At 42.6% G+C, this 16,572-nt stretch overlaps 1 protein-coding gene across 18 annotated transcripts in view; it reads left to right on the top strand.

The window, feature by feature from the left end:
* Window positions 1-9,089, top strand: part of LIMCH1 (LIM and calponin homology domains 1) — a 339,019-nt gene extending 329,930 nt beyond the window's left edge. For all 18 annotated transcript variants that reach the window (XM_073342172.2, XM_073342171.2, XM_073342170.2 and 15 more), the window contains 2 exons: window positions 1,307-1,409; window positions 5,859-9,089. In XM_073342172.2, the coding sequence (XP_073198273.1) occupies window positions 1,307-1,409; window positions 5,859-5,884 (129 nt within the window). In that variant the 3' untranslated portion in view covers window positions 5,885-9,089. The remainder of the gene's footprint in view (window positions 1-1,306; window positions 1,410-5,858) is intronic.
* The last annotated feature ends 7,483 nt before the right edge of the window (window positions 9,090-16,572 follow it).

Here is a 16,572-nt window from a genome sequence, read left to right as displayed (position 1 = left end):
AATTTACCAAATGAATCTTTCAAAGTAATTGTGACCAACTCCCCCGCCCCACCCGTTTTCAAGTGATCAGATTCATCTTGGGAGAGCCTTCACTGCTTAGCATCTTTAAAAAATTATATATGAATTATACTCTGTCAGTTTAGAAATGCTTATAGCTAGATAAAGTACCTGTCACTTTAATTTCTGTTCTTTTACACATTGTCTTGTGAAGTATATGTTGGCTATTGAGCACACCTGAGATTCAGATGCAAAGCAAACCCTACATCAAGAAACATTTTCTGTGACCCAGTCACTGAGGTTTGAAACTGTGCCGACACTTTTCTAGAGAACTATATTTGAACAGATTAGACTTCTTACTAATTAGCTGCTAAACAGTTTAAGATCTCTGTTTAGATAGAATGTAAGTGTTGGATGGAAGGAAGACGCATTAAACATTCCATCACTTGCTCCCATTTCAAATGTTTGCACTAGTACAATGTACTTGGTACTTTGTGACCTTTGTATTACATGCAAATGATTTTTAATTTTTTCTTCTTCCTACTATATATGGGAAGAAACAGGTAAAATTGCAGTGCCTCCATGATGATATTGACTAGGTAGCTGAAAAACGATTGCAGAATTTTTTAACCAACATCTTAATCAAAAATATCCCATAGATCCCAAATTGCTGCTCCCAGCTTTTACTTTGTAAAGGAGGCAGCATATAAGTAAAGGTGGACAAACCTGTTCCTCTAAAATAAAAACCAAATCTAACCTTTGCCTCAAACTGAAATTTGCTTCTGCCTCAGAAAGGGATATGCATGCAGGCATTGTCCAGTGTCTTCATGAATGTGCTTTTCTGATTTTCACCAAGACCTCAAGTAGAACTAGTCTAAGAGAGACTGTTCTTATGGTATTTCTCAGTCAGCTAAGTTGGTGATTTCTAGAAATCTCAAGAGAACACCTGGTCTCACATCTCCAGCCTGATTTACACAGCATACATTCAGATAAGCGTTCAATAACCATCTTCATCTTTACAACCTCTGACCTTTCTGAGGTTTGCCTGTCACAAAGGGCTCAGTTCTATAGTAACGTCTCAGGCAAAATCCTTATTAATTTTAATGTGCATTTAGTCTAAGTGAAGACTTATGGGATCACGCCCTAAATGTAGCGTGCTCTGAAAACCCTGCTTTTAGACCACAGGAAATCTTTTTTTCACCTCACAAGGAACTCATGAAATGAAAATCCAAACCTTGGAAAAAATGAGATAGAGAAAAAGAAACCTGTCCCATAAACCTTACTCTCTCCATTCTTCTTCAACCAATAGTGTGGAATTTGCAAGGGAGAGCTTGGAGATGCAGCAAGTGGAACAGATGTCAGGATTAGAAATGGTCTTCTCAACTGCAATGATTGTTACGTCAGATCCAGAAGTAAGTACCAGACTGCATTTTAAGATAAGATAAAATATAAGATAAGATTGCGTTTTAAGGTGTCCATGGTGTCTTTCCTTCCACACTACATTCTAGAGTTAATCCTGTCATTCTTGTTGGAAGATGTTTAGTTATTTACTAACTGTGCATATGTTCATATGTAACATAACAATATTAAGCTGCTGTTACTGTCCATTGCCATCAAAAATCTCTTTGCCCTAGTCGCCCTTTATTTTAGCTTTGCAATGTAATGCATGAATAATGTTCGGTATTGTAAACTTACTCAGTTTTTAATTGCTGTTCATATTTTTGAGAGGATGGGAAGTTTCCCTGTGTAACAGCCTTGAAGGTGTTCACCACTGCCTAGGGTGACCGTATTTCCCTTTGCTGAATACAGGAAACCTGGTACAATTACTGATATTCAGGCGAGTTCAACGGCAATCAATCAGAACTATGCAGTACAAACATTCAAATTAACATCAAGCTGACTGAGCCTCTGTTAAAAAGAAACACTGTGTAGTTGGATTCTTTTTGTTTACCTTCTTATCTTTAAGGCTTTAGAGTTCACATGGGGAGAGAGGTGACACACACACACACACACACCTTCCCCCTATACACACATATGGGGAGAGGTGACACACACTCCTGGTTGACCAACTGACCCAACCCTCCCTGCCCTGCACTCTCCGCCATCCATGCCTGGCTTGGCCCCGGGACAGGCCTGCCTCTCCTGGCACCGCATCCTTCCGAGGCAACATGAGGGGGAGCATGCAGGGTCACAATTCCCCCGCCCCCAGATTTCTGCCAGGGCTCACACCAGAATGTGGTCAGCAGCAGCTTTTCAGCACTGTTGGGAGGAAAGGGATGGGAGCTGCTTCAAGACAGGGGAGGAGGGAGGAAACAGGTGACCTGGCCCATGTCTTTGCAGAATTCATCTCTTCCCCCTGGCTGGAAGCAGCTCGTCCCTTCCTACCTGCACAGCATTGAAAGGCAGCTAACGCCTCCAGGCTGCTGCTGGCCACCAACATAACCCAGCTGCCTCTGGTTACAGCGTGGGCAGGAAGGGGTTAAGCCCTAAGGCTTCATCATGCACCAGGGCCCAGGGAACCTGACTGCAGAGGTTTCAGTGAACCACCATCCAGAGAGGTGGCTCAGCAGGAGAGGGTGCCTAGGGGACAGAGCAGCCCCTTGCTCCCTGGGGCAGAACCCAGGGCGGAAGGAGGGGCAGGTGAAGAGGGTGCTAAGCCCTTGCCCTGGGGGCTGCTGTGGAGCCTGCAGGCATGAACAGGCTGGAAATCACTCTCCCCCTTCCCCCCTCCCTCGCCACCATTCCAGACCTTAGCTGAGGGGTGGAGAGGCTGCCCTATACTAGCGCTGTGCAGAGCTTTGGCAAATGCAGGGCTCGGCTCCTCCTGGCTAGTGCTCAGAGCCAGAGGGTTTGGGGCTTTCCTGGGGTGCCGGCCCAGCCAGAGGCTGTGGGGGGAGGAAGGAGCCTGCCAGCCAGGCTGTTGGTGAGCTGAGCACTCTGCCCAGAGGCTGGTTCTCCGCACAGCTCTGGGAGTTGGATGCCTCCTTCTGGGGGGAATGTGGAGGAGCAGCGGGGCTGGAGGGGGGTAAAGGGGCAAAGCAGGGAGAGGACAGTGAGAGGGGAAGCACATAAAGGGCTGATGGGTGGGCATCAGAGGCGACACGTAACCAGCCGCCGCCTGGCACCTGCCTGCACTCACCAGCCACCGCAGCTCGCAATGCACAGCCAGCGCCAGCCGGAAACGGGATGGGGGCTGGGCCCTGCTGGCTGAGAGCCAGCATGCAGCAGGGGCTGCGCTGACAGGCCAGCAGGGAGAGCAGATGGCCCCGTGCGCTGTATCTTCACCCCGCCATCAGCCTTCCACACCCACCCCTATCACTGGCCACTGGACCCCCCCTTACACTCACCGCTCGTGGGCGGGAGGCTGGCAAGCAGGGATCTGGCCAGCAGCAGGACCCACCAATACTGATGAGGGGGAGACAGAAAATGCGGGACAATTTACCCGCTTTTAGGAAAAAGTCGGGACACCTGTGGGAGGGCTTAAATATGGGACTGTCCCTTTAAAAACGGGAGGTCTGGTCATCCCTACCACCACGCTGCCCCACTTTGATCCTCTTTCTGTCCAAAAAGGACATCAGAGCCCATGAACATTGCTCTTTAATTGGCAGAAGGGTCCCTGTTAAGAAGTATTAGACATGCCATCCCATTTAATGTCTAAATACCTGGCCTCTGCAGCACACTCAGACCTTGTATGTCTTTGAGATTCCTGTTCATGGATCTCTCACTTGTCATTGGAGAGTTGCTACCACTTGGTGTAGGCCAGATTTTGTTCCTATCTACTATGCCATCTACATATGATTGATATCAAATTACTATAGAATTTTTAGCCCCTTTCCTTCCTTTCCCTCCTCCCAGCACATAGTCAGATACATAGGATATTCACTTCACTTTTACTCTGCATGAAAGGAAGGGAGTGTGGAGAAAAACACAGGACACCATCCTAGACTTGATCTGAAATTTCTGTTGAATACTGAATATCCAGGAAATGTTTGCTATTGATGGGACAAAACACAGGGTCCTCTTCCTTCCCCCATATTATTTCCTCCCCTCCCAAAAGAAGTCTGGCTTTATAAATCAAGGAACAAAAATACTCTGGTCCACCCACAACTTGTACTCAATCCTAATGTTTTGATTTTCGAGTTTAGAAATATTTCCATATTCTTAGACATAGAGGGTGCTGTTGTACAGCCTCTCATTCATTTGCACAGTTTCTTTTATTTCTGTTATGAAACTCTTTTAGGCACCTTATATCAAACCAAACAACATTAGAAAACTTAGAAATACTTCTTCATATCTATAGGCTTGATCATGCAAAATCTTACTCAAGTTGGTGAGGAACTGGCCATAAGTGTATATACCTATGTTTCTAGCTATATATAAAAATTGGAATAAAATTCAATATTTTTTTTCTTCTCTCCCAATTATTTATTTATTTATTTATTTATTATTTGGAAAGAGGGTTGTGGTCCCATTTACAAGAGAGGGCACTGTTGAGTATTATTACTGAGTATATGTGAGGTAGCAGTTCTCTTCTGCAATTTTGTTACAACTTTGTGCCAGGAAGTAGAAGAAAATACAATGTATTACAGAGATGTCACTTGTGCATATGTGATTTAAGGTTCTTTGTTTTCATTACAAATTCATATTCTTTGTTTGTACAGTGCCTAGTGAAATGGGGTTCTGATTCATAACTAGGGCTCCTAGGTGCTAGAGTAATACAAATACTATTTTCAGAATTTCGTAGCTTACCTTCAGGTGTTTTTTCTAAACTGAAAATTGGCCTCTTTCTGCAGTGTCTCTGCTCAGGAGCTTTTATTTTTTTCAAAATTTTTAAAATTTACCCACTTGTGCTTGAGTTCCAAAAGTGGACAAATAGTCCAAGTGTAGGCGTTCTAGAGGGATTGATTTTGTTGACCTTCAACGGTTGAAATAGTTTATCTGTATTTTGTCTGGCTTTTATTTATATATAAAAAATTTGGAAGACCATTTGTCTGAAATAGAGGACAGGATACTACAATGTTAGTGCTCTTACACTAACCAGAAGTTGTGCAAATAAGAGGCTGAGAGGGGTATGGACACACTTGCAGAACAGCTGCCTACCAGAAGTTTGCCTGAAGCTCCAAATTACTTTTTCATAATGAATACACCAGTTTAGAAACTTTACATACAAAAAATATGTATATCAATGTGTCTTCTGTTTTTCTAGGGAGAAAACTAAGTGGCCAGGGTATTTTTTTTTAAATAAGTGACTGCAGTTTATAGATAGCTTATCTTTTTAGAACAAAAATTAATACAGATGAACTTTAAAAAAAAAAGGAAAGGAAAGAAATATTCTTGTCCATATCATTAATGTTATACATGTGACACTGACAAAGAAGTTCTAAGGCAAAGTAGTTAACCCTCTTCTTTAACTTGTGTATTGCCTGGCTACAGGAGGAGGCTGCTTCTGATCAGTGTGTGCAGTCATATAATGCAGAATTGGCACAATGGAATTGGCTAAAGATGACTTATCAACCTCTGCTATGTTGTTCTACCATAATTTTGTGTGTAAATTGGCTGGAAGTGCATGCAGAATGTGCTAGCAGTGCAAAGGAGATCATTTGTCTTTCAAACATAAAGGATATATTCCTGCTAGGCCAATATTTATATCCTTCCTCCCCCCCCCCCAAGTTGGTGCCTAATTTATACCCTTAATTGACTATAGAACTAGGGGCACTACTGAGATGTCAAACTCTTGCCAGGATTTCTTGCATATAAATGTCACATGAGGGAAATCCTATATACTCCATTGTTTCAAAAGTAAAAAGTGTCAAGATTTGTCACCTTTGTAATGGTTACTATGTTTTTATTTTTTAATTTAGCTGCTGGGCAGCCAACAACGTTGTGACAGGAATGTCAGTCCTAAAAACTTTCTGCAAGAAGGAGCCTCCCCATCATGTCCCTAGGGCTGCTTCCAGACAATCACTTGTAAGAGCTCGTATCCATGGACTTCATAGCTCCCATCTCATTTTGTAATGCTCCTATAAAAGGCTGCATCTGCTACTTTAAAGCACAGTATGATTTTTTTCCCTTTCTTAGTGAATTTGCATAATGTGTACGAAGAACATTTGGTAATTCATATCTGAAGTATTTAAAAAGAGGCTTTCCATAGTTTCAAACAAGTTTATGATTTTAAATCTGTTTTGCTCTTTTCAAAGTCAGAAAAGATTCAATAAACCTATTTTGTTTTAATACTTCTAGGAATTAAAAAATTAAGTTCACAGAACTGTTATGGAAGTTCTAGAATATGTCCATTCAAGATGAAAAATTGTTTAAAGATAGCATCTAATTAGTGCATTTGCAAAACTAAACATCACAAGTGACTTTTCTGTTCTTACTGAAACTTTAGCTTTTTTACACAAAGACACTAGTTTAATAATACATACTGCAATTCTGAAACATTTTGTTTTATGTTACCTTCAGTGGAGGGTAGGAGTTATACAAATAAATTATTGCACCTTTAGCATCAGGATTTTTTTTCAGTGTGTGTATACATCAAGTAATGTTCAACAATATAGCTTAATAGTCTATCAAATAAAGATTCCTTCATTAAGCCTGAAAGAGTGTATGCCATTAGCAATTGCAAAAATCCCCAGTAGGATAATAAAGAGGAAATCTTTTCTTAACGTGTACAGAATTATATAGTACTACCAAATTCTTGGGGGGCTGGCGTGGATGAAGCTGAATCTAGCAGTGGTGGGTTGTTGGTACAGCTAAGGGGATCTATTGGCTTGTAATTTTCTCATGGCCAGTAGAGTTGTTACAAATGAATTAGAAGATCTTATGAATCTGATACCTTAATGAGATTCTATATAGTAGAAATTCATTTACAAACCAGACAGGTTGCTTTGGGTCCCATAAAGGGTCAATATAATTAGAATGTGTCAAACTATAAACAGCTGTGATTCAGTGCAGTACATCAGTGGACTTGAATCTGTGTTCCTTGTACATACAACTCTCATTGCACTCGGGGTGACTGTGAGTGTATAAAGAATGCAGGATGAGGTCCAATCTGTAACATTTTACAAAACAAACACAAAAACTGTTAAGCGCATTTGGGTCAGTTGCACCCTGTGCATTATAATAAGTATATTCTCCCATTAGTGCGTACCAGTAGCTCCCTGAAACAGCAACTGGAGCTGTGGGTGTAGAGATCAAGAATATAGACACATTTTAGCTGACATATTACAGTTGTAAAATATTACAGTACTGGTTTCTAACTGTACTACATGGTGAATTTCAGCAGGCTGATAAAGAGAAATTATTCGAGAGCATCACACTTAGCAGCTTAAGATGCTCTTTAAAAATGGGGGAAAAAATCTATTTATTCTGCCTTAAAACCATGATCAACTAAAATTAAGAGATTCCTTATTGTATGTGACAGAATATGTACACATCCATTGTCTTTTGATGTGTTGGTAAAAGGAAATAAAGTGGATATTAGGTGAGCAATAATTTTTTTTCTAAGTGTTTATATTGATAGCATCTATTTATTTAAAATGCTAGACAGTTATTTGCATGCAAGTTGCGTGCTCATGCAGAAATACTTTGTCACTGAAAACATTTGTACAATGTTGTAATTTTAAGACATTGTTGCTCTCTAATAGAAAGTTGCATATTATTTCATTAAAACTGTGCCTTAGAAAATGCAAAGCTGTTGCACACGGTGGTGACTTATGGATGCAATAAATCCCGAGAGTAAAGCTAACAGGACTTCAGATGGGGGTTATTTAAAAAAAAAAAAAAACTACAAAAAATAACAAAAAAGAAACTTTTGGATATATACAGCAACATCCAATGTTGTGATTAACCGTCTGCATGATTTACTGTTCAATGTTTTGATAACCTTCATGTTTCCATGTTTACACTTTGCATGTTGTCATCATAATACTTTATTGCAAATAATGCACAATATGAAAATTCAAAATACAGATTTTTATAAAGTACTTTTTTACATCTATCTAACTCCAACTGTTACACTAAGGGTATGTGACTATTATATTCTGGGCCTAATTTTCAAAACATGACTTCCATTTTTGCATGCTTGAGTGTGAACCTTTGATATTAGTCATTAACACTTATGCACACAGGTGATAAGATTTAGATGTGTAAATCAGTCACCTGTGTGTACAAGTGTTGGATGTCACACAGGTCTGGTCTGTTTCTAATGAAGTCAGTAGTAAACTCCCAGTGCTTTTAGCAGAAGCATGACTGGAGACAAAATGCATGTGCAAGTTGGAGTTTTTATGTGCAGAGTTGCAAACGCACAAATGGATCTCTGATTGAAGCCTCTTGAAAATTTAGCCCTCCTTTCTCTCATTTTTTCATATATACATATTTTAGTGGGGCTAATTGCATATGTACCAAAGCTAATACAAAGCAGCATTCTTAGACCACACAGTGTTTTTCCATAATGAACAACTAGTCACCAGCACAGAACATTTTCTAAATGCTAATTGCCAATGGTTTGTGTTTGTTTGATTTATTTTTTTCATTTGGAGCCTGTCAAATGGCAGTTCGGTCAGGCTAAGGCCTAGCTTTTTCCAATTCAAACACAAGTTTGATTTTTTTGTTTTTTGTGGTTGCCGGAAAAATAATGCTTTACTACATTGAGCTACCACGTAAATGTGTTTGTTTCACAAAGTGATGTATTGTTGCTGAGCAAGTACAATGTAATGTTTTTTAGCTCTTGCAAAAGCTTATTTACCACCTTGTTACTTCAGAGAACATGGATAACTGTCATAACCATTTTATGTATTTCACTACCAAACTTTCATAGTGGTTTTCCTTACTCCTGCTCTGTAGTGTTATTGATGGAATACATACTGTAGCTGTCCATACATGACCTAATAGTTGGTGAGCTAAAAGGGATCCACCTTATATGCAGGGACAAGAATTACTGTTCTAGTTGGGCTAATGTTCCATACAGTGACACTAATCTTCACTTACAATATTTATTCTAAAATGCCTCTGGAAAGTAGGAAAAAATTGTCTAAAATGCAACAGCTTTTATAGTTAATGTATGTTTATAAATAAAATGTAGAATAAATTTAGTGCCGCCTTGATTTGTCTTGTTCTAATTAACTTCCCTTGGGCTGGGCAGTAAATAGCTGCTAAACTCTCTACAGCCATGTCCCACCTCGCTGGGGGCGGCTGAGCTGGAGGAAGTTCTCCCAGAGGCTTGAGCGCCCCGCGATGGAAAACACTGAGCGGGCTGCTCCCTGAAGCCTGGCTAGTGCCAGACCAGAGGCTGGACTCGCTGGGAATGCGCCTGTTGCATTGAGCCGAGAGACGGGCAGGGCTCTCCGGGTGGGCCTGATCCAAAGCCCAACCACGACTTCCCCTGGGCTTCGCCGGCCTTGGGCTTTGGCTCAGCCCAGCGCCGGCAGCGCCCTGTCTGAGGACTGCACGAGTCCGGTTGTTATGCCCGCGGCCTGAGCGAAGCGGGACTTCAGCGGCAGTGGCGCAGCGCACCCCCCCGCAGGCAGAGCGGGGAGCTCCCCGGGGCCCGCGCCGCAGCCGCCGGAGGCAGGGCGCCTGCAAGTGCAGCTGCCGGCCACCGGAGGCCGCTGTGGCGCCGAAATTGAAGGCAGCCGGCGGCAGCTGGAGTTCCTCCGCCGCTCGCAGCCCACCTGCGGGGACCGAGCTGGGGGCGGGCGGAGCCCCAGCCCTCGGGCCCGCGAGAGGCCATGGGGGGCAGGGATGGGGCGGTGAAGGCTGGCGGCGTAAGGCCAGACTGTGGCTGCCTCGGGAGGGCGGCTCTCCAGCCCCGCGCCCAGCCCTACCTGCGCCAGCTCCCACCCTGCGGGTCCCGCCCCTCTGCTCCCCCCAGTGACCCCTGCCCCCACCCCACCGCGCTGCTCCGGGGCTCAGGGACCGGCCCCCCAGTGGAGGGTGGCGGGCCTGGAGCTGCCCAGACCTGGCCGGGGCAGAGGAGTGGGGCCTGCCCGGAGGCAGGGGCTAGAGCCGGCGCTTCTTCGTGAGGGGGACGCTTTGAAGGAGACACGGCCTGAGTCCAGCTGTTTCTGCAGCGCTTCCATTCCTCTCTTCGGGGCAGCGACTGGCTGTAACAACAGCACCTCCTACCGGCTGCTGCTGCACCCCCTGGCTTCAAGTGGTTTCCCTCATATACAAGATCTGCAGTGTGAGTCAATGGTTCTGAGCACCCCCACGGTACAAATTGTCCCAGCACCCCTGCCATGGGGCCTTGTTGTCTCTGCGGGCCTCCGGGCACTACCGTAATACAGAGAGAAAATAACACTCCTCTGCTTATTACATGAGCATTGATCCATGCTCTGTGAACTGCTCTGGGTGACAGTTGAAAGCAAAGGGTGCTTCTGCTTAGGGAGAAAGCCGGGGGGTTCAAGCTTTGCTTCCCCAAGGCCTAGCTTTGCCAGAGAAGTGTTGTTCTCTTTCTGGTTCCCCCTCACTTAGCCAGTGGGAAGCTGAACAGACAGTGCGGCTGCCAAGGAAACTACTAGGAGGAGCCCTCCCTAAGAAGCAGGGGGGTTGCTGGGCAGCTCAGATATGTGAAGGTAAAATCTACAACTGGGGCTTGCCTACAACCAGCCTTAAAAAGAGGAATTCTGCTTTCGTTGTGCCAAATCTGATGACCATCACCTGGCCAATGAAAGGGAAAAGGTGCCGGGGGAAAATGTCCCTTCTGAAGCAAACCAGGTCTCACATCTGCTTAAATGCCTCTCTTGAGGTTGTAATCAGAACACAAGTTCCTGATCAGAGCAAATGGCTAAACTGAAAGCCTCTGAAATTTTACAAGTAATAGGAGCCCAAAGATTCCCTAGTAATCATTTCAAAGATAGAAACGACAGTGGTTTCCTTGGTCAAGGGGATGCTTATCTCCATAGAAGGGGAGATTTTCCTAAAATATCATACAGACGCGAAAGGTGGGAGGAATTCTTAAGTGATTCTGAGGCCTCACCTGCTAAGTCTGCAGGCATCTCTACCCACCACATGACTGCAAGAGTTATCACTTGGATGAGCTTCTGGCTGTGGATCACTCAAGTCACTAAAAGAAAAAAACATTCTATTTTAAAGATCTCATTTGCCATTTCTTTTATTGTTAAATCATACATGGAGACAATGGGTGGGATCCACAAAGGGATGTAGGTGTTGTACCACTGAGCATCAGAGCACTTATATTTTAGGTGCCTAGAAAAATCACAGAAGCAACACTGTGATTCACAAAGTCAAGTTAGATACCCGGGTTCCCTCAACAGTGAATAAGAACAATATTCTTAGGCGCCTATCTCTCCCCGCCTAAGAATATGATTCACAAGAGTCCTCATGCTAGGTGGGGAGCTGCTGAAGATAGCCAGTAGGAGATGCCAACAAGAGAGGTGGGGTGCTAACTCCTACCCTAAATCCGGTCTGCAGGGAGGGACATATCTCTGTTCTCAATCTATGCACAGAAACCAGCCATCTGGGAACAAGGTTATAAAAGTAGAAATTACCACAGCCAAGGTGAAAACCAAACTTGAAAAACTTAATGGGACCAAATCGGAGGCCCCAAATAATCTCCATCCAAGAATATTAAAGGAATTGACACACAAAATTGCAAGTCCAATAACAAGGGTTTTTAATGCATCTGTAAACTCAGGGATTCTATACCCCATCATACCCATTTGGTACTGCTATTACCATGTATCCCCAACAGCCAGAGATGGGACACTAGAGGGGGAGGACTCTGAGTTACTACAGAGAGTTTTTGTCCAGGTGTCTGGCTGGTATGTCTTGCCAGCATGCTCAGGGTCTAACAGATTGCCACATTTGGGATCAGGAAGGAATTTTTCCTCAGGTCAGATTGGCAGAGACCCTGGGGGTATTTCACCTTTCTCTCTAGCATGGGGCATGGGTCACTTGCTGGTTTGAACTAGAGTAAATGGTGTATTCTCTAAACTTGGAGCCTTTAAATCAAGATCAAGTACTCCAGTAACTTAGCCAGAGGCTATGGGCCTACTAAAGGAATGGGTGGGCAAGGTTCTGTGGCCTGCGATGTGCTGGAGGTCAGACTAGATGATCATGATCATCCCTTCTGGCCTTAAAGTCTGTGAGTCTATGAGCTGGAGTCAGGCAGCTTATGTGTCAAAGCCACTTCTTGCGGCAATGAGTTGGGCATCTGCCTTCCTCCACATAAAAGTAGTGGGTGGTCACCTTATAACTTAGCCTAGTGGTTAGTGCACTCACTTGGGCTGTGGGAGACCCAGGTTCACTTTCCCCCTCTCAGGCAGGGTGGGTGAAGGGAGACTCCTGTTCCAATTCTCCTCTCAGGAGAGTGCTCAAGCTCTGGGCTATTCTGGTGAGGGACTCCCTCAATATTTCCTATTCACGCTGTTTCCACTTTGTATAAATATTGAAAGAGCGATTGGAGCAGGAGGACTGGATTTGGGATTTCCTACCATCTAGGCAGGTGACCTAACCACTGGACTAGAGAGTCATTCTCACTCTCTCTTTCAGACCCAATGAATGCTCCGCTGTGGATAAATATTTGAGCAATCATAAAATATCCAAAAGGAACTGAAACTACATTGTGTTCAAAACAAATCCTTAGGTTTTGCAGTCCCAGCTGACATAAAACTAAGGGATTTCTGTTACTCAAGGGAACAGTAGCAATACAGATCTCAGGAAACTACATGGCAACTTCACATGTCTTCAGCTTGACAGTTGCTGGACAGAAATCTGCCCAGAGCTCTGCGTAGTGGTCCAAATCTCTTTCCTTTCCAAATGGCAAAACTTTAACATCAGACAGCATGTAGTGGATATTCTCTAGGATTGACAGTTGAAAGCATTTTTTTGTTCTGTGCGGTTTCCAGGAATCCACTAAATCATCATAAACTTTTCAAGAAACACCATATCTTTCCATAGGTGTGTGGCTATAGAGCCAGTTACTGAACATAAGAACGGCCATACTGGGTCTGACCAAAGGTCCATCTAGCCCAGTATCCTGTCTTGCGACAGTGGCCAGTGCCAGGTGCCCCAGAGGGAATGAACAGAACAGGTAATCATCAAGTGATCCATCCCCTGTCGCTCATTCCCAGCTTCTGGCAAACGGAGGCTAGGGACACCATTCCTGCCCATCCTGGCTAATAGCCATTGATGGACCTATCCTCCATGAATTTATCTAGTTCTTTTTTGAACCCTGTTATGGTCTTGGCCTTCACAACATCCTCTGGCAAGGAGTTCGACAGGTTGACTGTGCATTGTGTGAAGAAATACTTCCTTTTATTTGTTTTAAACCTGCTGCCTATTAATTCCATTTGGTGACCCCTAGTTCTTGTGTTATGAGAAGTAGTAAACAACACTTCCTTATCTACTTTCTCTACACCAGTCATGATTTTTATGTCAATGATTTTTAAACCTGTTAAAACTTCCTTAAATAAATTGATTAAATGTTAACACCCTCCTCCCCCAAAACAAACAAACCCAAGCCTGAAAGGAGAACATTTATGTAATGCTAAATAGCTAACACTGAACACAACTACATCTTGCCAAGAGCACATCATTTACTTTACAGTATATTACATTGAAAAAGGCAGTATGACATTGGGAAGATAACTCCTATGATTGAGCCTGCTGCTGTCTGATATAAATCTGCTTCTGTTCCAGTGGACCAGAGTTGGATTCCAACATTAATTTGCCACTTACAAAACCCCTTTCAAACACTTACCTCTGGTTGCAACAGATATGTTTAGCATTCATACACATGATGATGGAAGGTATGTGAGTTACTAGTTGAACTAAATCAGTTGATTCCAGTTGTCAGTGTTTCCAATTTGTTTAAACCAAAATGTTATCTGTGGCCATGTTTATTATATATACCTGTGCACATGACGGTTGACAAAGCAAATATCCATTTAAAGGATGGTGAATAAAATATCCTTTTGCCCTCAGCAATGTGTAAATAACTTGCTGTGTTTGAGGTTTGTAGCAGAATCTTATTCATTCTCCTTGAATAAAAGCTGCTACTTTTTTTTTACACTTTCTAGGAATAGAAATCTTGATTCCTAGCAATGCTTTTGCTTGTAGATTTTGCTAATAAAGGTCACCCAGAACCATCAAATAATATATCAGTCTCCATTTGGACCACAGTCACCTTTTAAGGCTATTCTCTGAATAACAGGAAGGTTTGTTTGATTTGACTGGATGACATGGTCCTGATATAAGTTGATTTATTTTGATAAAAAATGGAAATAAGTAACTTATTTATAGTAAGAGAATATTATCTCAGCTGACATGTGTGTCTATAGTGGTGTGAGTTTAAACTGCTCTATCCAAGTATTGTCAAATGTTGGGGACTGGTGATTCCAGCAATGGTAATGACATTCAGAACTTTCATGTCTCCACCAGTGGGCTGAAATCAAATCAGTAGCAACCAGCTTATCTGATGGCTGCTCAGTGTTTTATGTGAAGGAAGATTTTGTTCACAGTTTAGTTCTCAAATGTTTGCATCACAAAACCACCTTCACAGCAGGCATGCTTATTAGCAGTCTCAGTGGAGCTGCTACAGATTGAGTAGACATTGAGACTAAACTACTTTTTCAATCCTAGATTTGATCATTTCAGGTCAGTGTTGAGACTCATTGATTGGGCAGCATGGGGGATACTTATGGGTTAGTCATGCTGCATCTCTTCTGTTTACAGTGGTATCTACTGCCTGGAAACGAGGCACCGGAAACAACAGTAAGAACACATTGTAATATTTACATCACATCTGTCACATTTCTTTTGATGATGATGAAAATTCACATGATCACAAGGTAACATCACTGTTGTGCAACAAAAAAATTAGCATATGAAAACAATCTATTTTTAGTCAGGTTAAACAATAACCCCTCAAATATGCAAAATAGTTTAATTATATGGATGCATGTAATTAATTTATGCAATGGAGAACATGTAATCCAATAGTTTGGCCTTTCTGTGCCTTTTTTCTTCCCTGACAGCTAAAACATCAGCTTACTTATTATGTATGCAATAAATGAGTTAAGGGAATTCTGTTCTTTTGCCTCTTTGGGTTTTTTCTGGAATGGTTAGGAACTCAGCTGCTATATTCTCTGTAACACATCCCACTCTATCCCAGTTCCTCAAAGCTGCTTGTGATTCTAATGTGTTTCTTACCTACCAGTTGGAGGCGCACAGTGTTTGGATAAATTCTCATGAGGTAACTCACTGGATGGGAACAACACATGCAAAATACAGAATATGCTGAAAGAGTCTAGATCATCGAAACTTGAATCGTTCCTCCAGCAAAATTCATTTCACTTTAGCTAGCAAGAATTGGAAGTATTGTGAACACACCTACTTACTTGAGCTTGAGATCACCAAAAAGGAGGGCATCCAGCTCTGCATCAGCCAGCTTGGTGGTCTTCCTGACATTCTGTTATGCCTATTATTCAAACTGCTGGACAAAATAAAATTACAATACTTGAGTTAAAGAGCATGTTGCACTGAGTATAATTTCTGCTTTAAAAGAAATTCCAATAGCTTAAATCACCAGAAAAACAGCAGGTGAAATAGGAACTTACAAAGCCACAGGCAAAAGAAAGAGGAACTTCTAGAAAACCAGAAAGTTAATGGAAGGCAGAACAGGCTCAAGAAAAGTGACTTGTGTTAGCCACTGCTACGATCAAAGGCATTAAACATAGAATGAAGACTGATACACCAGACAGAAAGTTGAGAATTGTCCAGAAACTCCTCATAGCGAATTCATAATAAATGATGCCCAGGAGTGAAAGTGTCCTAGTGAGAAAATGAGACTGTCAGATAAAGAAAAGGAGCTTGCACACAACAGGGTCAAATTACAACATAACAGGGGTGCAACAAAAAAAGGTTTTGTTTTTTTCCATTTACCAGCCAAAACCCTCTTCTAAGTCCTTTGGCCAGTGCAAAGAAACTCAAAAACATGTAAATCCCAATCCGGCTCCCATTTCAAATTCCAGCTCACCCTGAACTCTGTTTGACCATTGTCCAGTTTTGAAAACTACACAGAGTTGTCATAAAATTTTTTTGCATCAAGTACCAGGGATGCTGGAACTAGGGGTGCTGGAGGTGCTCCTGCACCCTTGGCTTGAAGTGGTTTCCATCATATACAGGGTTTACAGTTTGTTCAATGGCTTTGAGCACCCCCACTATACAAATTGTTCCAATGCCAATATCACGTATTGGAATGCAGCGCAGGCCAGAAAAGGGCACTCATGCTTTTATGTTGTATTTTGCTGTTATCATCCATTGTACAAAGTTTTTAAGAATTATCCTTCAGAATGTCCTCACCACAGTCCTGATTTCTGCCTTTTTGCCCAGGTTCTTCTCACTTGCTCTATAAAATGTTTCCGAATTAGTTACTGAGCTTTTTCAGCTTGGGGGGAGGGGTTTAAATAAACATAGGCACTGCTCCATAAACTTTGGAAAGCTGGCAGGAAGCAGGGTTGGGACCCTTTCTGTTTATAGTATTCCTAAATAAATATGTAAATAATAATACAGCCCAGACACATACCTGTCTACCAGAGTGGTAGCAGAGAC

This window comes from Lepidochelys kempii, chromosome 4 (assembly GCF_965140285.1).
Source record: "Lepidochelys kempii isolate rLepKem1 chromosome 4, rLepKem1.hap1, whole genome shotgun sequence".
Taxonomy (NCBI): Eukaryota; Metazoa; Chordata; order Testudines; family Cheloniidae; genus Lepidochelys; species Lepidochelys kempii.
Note: the sequence above shows the minus strand (reverse complement) of the source record. Positions and strands in the feature narration are given on the sequence as shown.